At 39.8% G+C, this 8,173-nt stretch overlaps 1 protein-coding gene across 2 annotated transcripts in view; it reads left to right on the forward strand.

Annotated features, from left to right (window-relative positions):
* The window catches only part of LOC107696776 (lipoma-preferred partner homolog), a 222,268-nt gene that overhangs the window by 147,491 nt on the left and 66,604 nt on the right, over positions 1-8,173 (forward strand). For both annotated transcript variants that reach the window (XM_016497272.1, XM_016497273.1), the window contains one exon: positions 5,269-5,350. In XM_016497272.1, coding sequence (XP_016352758.1) covers positions 5,269-5,350 — 82 coding nt within the window. The remainder of the gene's footprint in view (positions 1-5,268; positions 5,351-8,173) is intronic.

Here is an 8,173-nt window from a genome sequence, read left to right on the forward strand (position 1 = left end):
TATATATATATATATATATATATATATATATATATATATACTGTATATATTCCCACAGTTTGTTTAATATAAAAATATTGTGTTTTCTGCAGCAGGGAATTCTTTTGTTAATTACACTGTCTTCATTCACACATTAGTCACAGATCCAAAGGCCAGGACATCCAATGTGGTTTGTGTTTGTGGGGTATAAGTGTATGCATACGTTTAATTCTGTAATGCTAAATATAATGCAAATGCTAATCTATATGAATAACAGTTTATTATACAAGTAGTACATATGGAGAGATAATTACACACAGCATTATTTTTAATTAGTTGTTTTTCTTGCCCACAATAATCCACTGTGCCCACTCAGACTGTTAAATTACATGTCAAATTGTCACAAACAACATGGAGCGATTGAGAAACTCAAATGAGAAACTACACACATCATAGTTCTTGAAAACATTGAAGCCCCTCATTCTGTGAAGGGATATGGGTCCACCTGGATACCCAGACACAGGTTAACAAATAGATCTGCAGAAAGTTTCCTGAGCACTCCTTGATTATTTGCATCCATCTACAATATTCTGTGTCCATATACAAGTAATTAACCCCCACCATAATAATTAGCTGTCTACAGGAAGCGGAGATATGCTGAATTAAAAGTTTTGTGTGGGCTTTCGCCACATGAAAGTTTTCATTAGTTTCCCTCCCACCGTCTGTGTGAAATGCTGTCACCGGCTCTGTATCTTACTGACAGAACGTGTCTCACAGGCCTGACAGCGTGCAGATTGGTGCAGGAACTTGTGACAAGAAATAGAACACCACTAGAACTTGCCATGGAGGAAGGAACTGCATGAGTGAACAACTTCAGGGTTGATAAAGTTGTTGCTAAACTGAGGCAGAGCGAGTGTTTTGTGTCTGTTGGTCAGAGGGAGGGAACCAAAGGTTGTGATTTGTGTCTGTAATTGGTGCTTTTATCTGAGCCCTTCTCATATTGGGATATCCTGTGTTAACCTCTGGCTCCATTTTTCTTTAACCCCGGTGATTTGCAGAACTGTGTGTTTTTTGTAATTGAACAGGGTTGTTGATGTTTTTTTGGAGCGGTTTCCTGTTTGGCCTTATTTTGCACCGGTAAATTGTCATTGTATGATCTTTAATGGTTTTGGATGCAAAACCCCTGACATTTGGTTAGGATTCTGATTGTTTTTTTGTCAGTCTGTCTGTGAATCACCTGGCTTGGTCATTTTGATCGTTTGGTTAAACAAAACGTCAAACAGAGGCGTGATAATTTGAGTAGTACCTATTTCTGCCTAAATTATAGCTGTAATATGCAATTTCTTTACCACTAGTATATAAACTCTTAAGCCTGAAATTTCTTGACATCCTCCACAGATGAGATTTGAACATGGCAATTTAAAATGTCTCTCAGACACGCTCAGGCACAAACAGTAAATTGTGACTCTTAGTATGTGATTTGTAAGGTAAAGTCTTCTTTGACCTCAAGACTGCATTCAAGTCACTTGCTAAATCTTTAAAATTATTATTAAAAAAATAAGTTGTTTTGCTGTCTTTAAGCACATATTTAACCACTGTCATATAAGACAACAACAACAACAATAATAATAATAATAAATCAAATATCTTTGTCTGAAACATTAATTACTGGTACAGTATGGTAATGTAGATTATACTTTTCCCATCAATGTTATGGGTTTTAAAGAAATAAAAATGGATTACATTAAAATGCATTAAATTGATCAAAAGTGGCAGTAAAGACATTTACATTATTACAAAATATTCAAATAAAATGCTTAACAAAAAAAATAAATAAAACATTTTCAACTATGATGATAATAAAAAATGCTAATTGAGCACCAAATCAACATATTACTGAAGAATCATGTGATACTCATGACTGGAGTAATAGCGGCTGAAAATTCAGCTTTGCAATCACAGGAACACTTAATGTTAAACTAGAAAACAGTTATTTTAAATTGTATTAATATTTCACTCGATTACTATTTTACTATAGGCTACGTTCACACAGCAGCAGAATACGGTTGTCAATCCTGTATTTGAGTCCTTAATACGGTTACGTTCACACACAGTTCGGTTATTTACGGGTGTGACAACCGCATTCTGTAACCGAACTCACACCCGTAAATTTTTAGGACTCACAACCGCATTCTCGGAACACACGCGCTGTGTGAACGGAACAGGACTGGACAACTAGTTGTCTGTCACGTTCAGGGGCGTAAATTTCGTCTAACAGTTGGGGGGAACAATAAACATAAAATTTCTCAAGAGCAATTTTTGAAGGGGACACAAATAATATAGCTAAAATTGTACTTGTAAGGATATGTATGCACAGAGGAAAGCCTTACTACTATTAGTGTAGTGGGGAGACTGTGCCAAATTAGACAACGTCAAGCTGTTGTGGTCGTGCCGCGACAGCGCTCGTGTCCGTTGTAGACGTTAATACAGTGTTGCCAAGTCCGCGGTTTCCCGTGGAATTGGGGTACTTTATCACTGTTGCCGTGGGTTATTTTTGATGTCCGCGGGTTGAAGCGACCCCAATAACATGTATTTTAGCCCCCGGAACACGATTTTTATCGGGCGACCCCCTTGAAACGTAGTTAGTTTGGGCTAGTTTTGAGTAGCAATTGGGAGGGTTTTGTTGTGAAAACCTGGCAACCCTTTCTGTCAAGCAAGTGACGTTATCATTGCTAACATAACGACTCATTGCAAAATACATTGGCATCATCTGTATTAAAGAGAAAATAATCACTTCATCCGATGTTTAAGTGAATAAAATAGCCTTGACAGCCTTACTTACTGGAGTTCCACAACTTTGTTCTCTCTCACCGGACTTGTGTGTGTGTAGGTCGTTGGTGTCAAACTCAATTCCTAGAGGGCCGCAGCCCTGCAGAGTTTAGCTTCAACCCTAATTAAACACACCTGATCCAACTAATCAGGTCCTTCAGACTTAGGCTACGTCCGCACGAAGCCAGAGCTTTCCCTATCCGATCTTTTTTTTCCCCTCGTCTCAAGAAATATCGATGTAGTAATATAAGATGTAGTATGCATGCCAGACCAGTATGTGGTGCTGTAATTCTGCCACAGAGATACACTAAAAACAGAGAAAAAGACTTAGACTATGCGCATAAACCTTGTGCGCGGTATACAAACGAACTTGGAACAATACGTTTATTAATCTGTGTTAATGTTAGTTAATAAAAAGACAATCGTTCAGTGTTTGTTCATGTTTTTGTTGCTGTTACGTGACATAGCGGTGTCTGACTAGGGGCGAGATGTGGGCTGATGACATCATCGTTTCAGGAAATATACGGATTCGCTGTACACACGAAAACGCAAGGGCGTCGTTTTCAGATTTATCCACTCTGGGACCTGGTTTCAAAAAATATCGGGTTCCCTCTCCCAAAACACTGGTGTACCAATGAAACATGCTACCTATCAGATTGTGCTACCAAAAATATATTTACATTGTTTTAGGGGTAAGTTTAGGGTAAGGGTAGGTGTGGACGGGTAGGTTTAGGGTAGGGGTAGGTATGGACATTAAAAAAGCCTCAAACCACATGAATAAGATGCTGGTAGCACAATCGATTTGTGCTACCAATCTTTTTAAAAGGAGGTAGCACAATCTGAGCGGGTAGCACAAATCGTCAGAACACCGGAATGGACATTAAAAAAGCCTCAAACCACATGAATAAGATGCTGGTAGCACAATCTGATAGGTAGCATTTTTCGCTATCATTTTGTGCTACCTATCTTTTTAATGGGAGGTAGCACAATCTGAGAGGGTAGCACAAATCGTCAGAACACCGGATCTGTCTGGACGAAATGCCTATACGATACAAAATGTATGCATATACAGCTAAACGCGTCTTTGTGTGGACAGGGCCTTATTTGAAAACTACATTGTGTGTTGGAGCATAGTTGGAACTAAAGTCTGCGGGGCTGCGGCCCTCCAGGAACTGAGTTTGACACCCCTGGTGTAGGTGATGTAAAAGAGGAAAGCAGGCATTTGGACCAAAGCACTGTGAGGCGAGGGAGGGGGAGACGCAAAATGTTTCTAAACTTAAAATGCATTTTTGCCCCGTTTGTGTTGTTTTACTACCTACACAATTATTTAAAGTGTAAGACATTGGTATTTACAATACACAGCATGGTTTTTAATCATATTTTGAGGGGGGACAACCCTCAGATAGGCGGGGTCCTGTCCCCCCCGAACCCCCCAGGATTTCCACCTATGGTCACATCAGTGCGAGAGGGAGCCACTCTGCCGCAACGCGTGTCTACCATGTGTTGCATGTTTTCATGTCTGTTTTCAGCAACGTACAATGACGGTGAAATGAGCTGCGTGTCATCTGAACGTTTTAGAGCCTGTCAATTATGTGTTCTGCGCGCGATTCAAATGCTCTGCTCTCCACCCAAATTTAAAAGCTGCTGTTGATTAATGAAGATTTGATGTGATAAGACTTTCAGTTTTATGGACGTCGCCATCTTTGATTTTACTTTGGCCACTGTCTCTATGGTTACTAGTAAGGAATACGGGCTTGACTCCCATTGCACGTTTATACAGCCAGTATTCTAAACACCCCTCTAGACACGCCCCTGCGTCCACACGCAAACACAGTATCAGGTCACTGAAACCGAACCTTTTTGAAAACTCCTGCCAGAGTGAAGATTTTCAGAAACTTCGCCTGCAGTGTTGTCTTGTAGCCCGAGGGGTGTGAAACCGGAGATTTTGGTTAGTGATGTCGGAGTGTACACCGAAAACAACCGGTAATAATGTTTTTTTTCAGGCTTCTGATTGGCCAACATGGCTTTAGGGTTAGGGTTATATCGCCACCTGTTGGTTTGGAATGCTCTTGACAGCATTTCATAGTGTTTTTGCGTTTTCATGTGGACAAGATTTTTTTAAACGAAGGAGGAAAAACTCCTTTTATATAAATACCCATGTATGTGTGGACTAGGCCTTCACTTTAAATTCTGAAACCTCAGCAACAGTCTTGACGTCTGAGTTATTTGTTAGGCTGATGATCTCGTTAGGCTGATGATCCTTCTAATTAAGAGATGCCATGAAAATCTGTTGCATCAACCCATCATTTAATTAGCCTGCCGTTATCTTGTTATGGTAAATGACACCGTGTTTTATATTATGTTTGTGAGATTTGTGCTTCTATACATTTTGCATGATTACTGTGTGATTGAGAGTGTACATTATGTATAACTGCGGCATGTATCTTTGTTGTGTTTTAGGGTCATCCTGAGGAGGAACTGGACCGTCTGACTAAGAAGATGCTGTATGACATGGACAACCCCCCCTCTGAGGAGTATTTTGGTATGTGACCAGTGTACCTCACACAAACCTTACACTGATTTCTCTAGCAGCTAGACCTCAAAATGAATCTTATTTTCCTGCATTTCAAATACAGTGGTGCCAAAAAAGGATGTTCACAGTTAATGTGATAACATACAACTGTGTGGGACACCTGTGTAGGGTTGCCAACTTCAGAAAATGAAAATAAGGGACAACTGTGATTCTTTATAGGAAAATAAGGGACGCTCAAAATATTTGTTCTGTACCACATAGAATATGTAATTTCCGTGTCTACAGTTAAGTATGTGTATAAAAGTTTCTCAGAAATAATCACATTTGTTTTGCTTAACCTATGTACAATTATTCTAAAAATAAAGTTTAATGTCATACAAAAAATGTCACACGTTATATACAAAGCATCGGCCTGAAAGTGGTGTAGTAATTTAGGAGGTGAATATACTGTGAAATGACATACAATAGCCTGTATGTAATAATTTGAAAGTATAACAACTGAACGTCTATGAAACTTCAATCAATAAAGCATTGTTTTTAAACAATGACATTTAAAATTTTGAACTAAAATTTTATTGCAACCATGTAGCCTATGTAGCCTATTCAATTAAAGAGAACTTGTAGTGTGTGGGCTGCTTTTGGTGCTTGAATTTGTTCTTCAATATTAATGAGGTCCAGGTTTAGGAATATGCTAGAAGTTACAATTAAAAAAATATGTAATTATGTTTCTCTATTTAACAACATTAACTTACAATACTGAAAGACGTCTTCCCTCAGGTAGATTTCTTGCCTAGGGTGTTGTGTTTATGGTCAATAATCACGTTCCTTGCATTCATCCAAACTGATCTGGCGAAATCAAAACGCGGATGGTGAAGGGGATTGCCGTTAGCATGAGCCCCGCTCACTGTGAAGTGGGAGCAACCAGGCGGCAGAGGATTCTGCAAGGTCTTAAAGCCTTCCTTGAGTGGCTACGTTCGCAATTCAAACAATGATTTGTGCAAAAAGAATGATTAATTTGTTATTTGTATGGTCTAGATGATCATATGGCGTATGCCTGCGAATATTGGACAAACTGCATTCCGTATAGCTTTCATACGGAACGCTTCTCTGATGCCTTAAATACAGGACAATTCCGTATTATATGGAATAATTGGCAACCCTACACCTGTGTGAACATGAGGAGAACTGCCTTCTTACGGCCATTAAAAATAACCTTGTGCATAAAAAGTAATTGCAGAACTGGCTAACTTAAGTGTCTAAAAGTGTCCAAAAACGTTTTAGGGTCACTATTAGAGGTCTACACGGAGGACCCGAGACCCGAGGACCTGGGATCCGTACGGGTTCGGGGCTATATTTTAAATGGTCAGCCGGGTCCGGGTCGGGTCCCAATCTATTACTTCGGGTCCCGGGTCTGTTTAACATTGTGTGTAATACCCAAGTCGATCGGACTCGGAGAACCGTTATCAGAGTCAGTCAGCGCTGTGCGTGTGTTGTTTTGTAACTTTCAACTTGTAAAATTAGGATGAGAAAAGTGTGAGTCGGTAATTTGAAATAAGGCGCAACTTGTTTATCGACTTGTTAATAGCAATTTGCTGTGAATATGTGCCGATCGGGTCCAGTCGGGTCTGTCTTCCCGTCCGGGTTCGGGTCCATCTTTCAAATAATTGATGGTCCGCGTCGGTTCCGGGTAGTACATTTTTGACATTTCTCGGTTCTGCACGGGCCTGGGTCCAACTTTCAAAATAGTAGACTGGTCCGGGTCGGTTCAGTGTAGCGCATTTACGGGTCTCTTCGGGTTCGGGTACGAATTTTTGGACCCGTGTCGACCTCTAGTCACTATATGTATTTGTAAGCCAGGGTGACCTTATGTTCTCTTTTTCCGGGACATGTCCTGGCTGGGATTTCTAAATTTATCTAAAATGTCTGGGTTTTGGCTTTGTTTTCCTACTGAAATGCTCTCGCATGCCAATATTGGTTGATTGTGTACAATGCCTGGTCAAACTTTTTCAGTCGTTACCTTCAGCAAGTATCTAAACATAGGATAACAAAGCCAAAACCTAGACATTTTAGGCAATTTAGAAATCCTGGCCACAGTACATGTCCGGGAACATATAGTCACCTTATGTGATCTGTACGTGTGTGCTTGTAAGTGTGGCATACATAACATTTCCATCATGATTGGAATGGATGTGGCAATGATGCAATTTTCTCTGTACATTAACCTTTGTTCTGTGCTCTTTATATGAGGACACAAGCAAACATTATTTCCTGTCTTTTTGGGAAGCAGCTGTAGGCCATGGTTGCCTAATCCAAGGCTGAACTGGGACAAAAAATCGGCCCAGGCATTTTTTGGTCCAGGTGGCCCACCACCATTTCTATATCATTGATATATATATATATATATATATTTACTTTACATTTCGTAATTAAGCAGACGCTTTGCCTCCGTTGCGAGTCCCTATCAAGCACTTTACCGTTTCAACTACTCTCCTCTCCTCCTCCTACCTGGCTCTTTGGCCTGCATCACTCACCGCAGAGCAAGCTTGTTCTTGATAAATCTGTGCCTTGTCCAAATACCCACACTTGCGGACTTTGCACTTGACCACTTGACTACTTATATGATGTATTTCCTGTATTTGGCCCAAGTGTTCAAGTGAGGATGAAGACCACAAGTGTGTGTACAACTGTTCATTACCTGATGGGACACACTTGTAGTGTTGTAAAAATGCAAGTGTTTACATAGCTTTATTTTAACTTTAATTTTAAATACTTTGCATTTTAAAATCAACTTCTAAATGTCTGTTCAGTAGTCCATATAACATGACCTAATTG

This window comes from Sinocyclocheilus anshuiensis, unplaced genomic scaffold (assembly GCF_001515605.1).
Source record: "Sinocyclocheilus anshuiensis isolate Anshui unplaced genomic scaffold, SAMN03320099.WGS_v1.1 scaffold999, whole genome shotgun sequence".
Lineage (NCBI taxonomy): Eukaryota > Metazoa > Chordata > Actinopteri > Cypriniformes > Cyprinidae > Sinocyclocheilus > Sinocyclocheilus anshuiensis.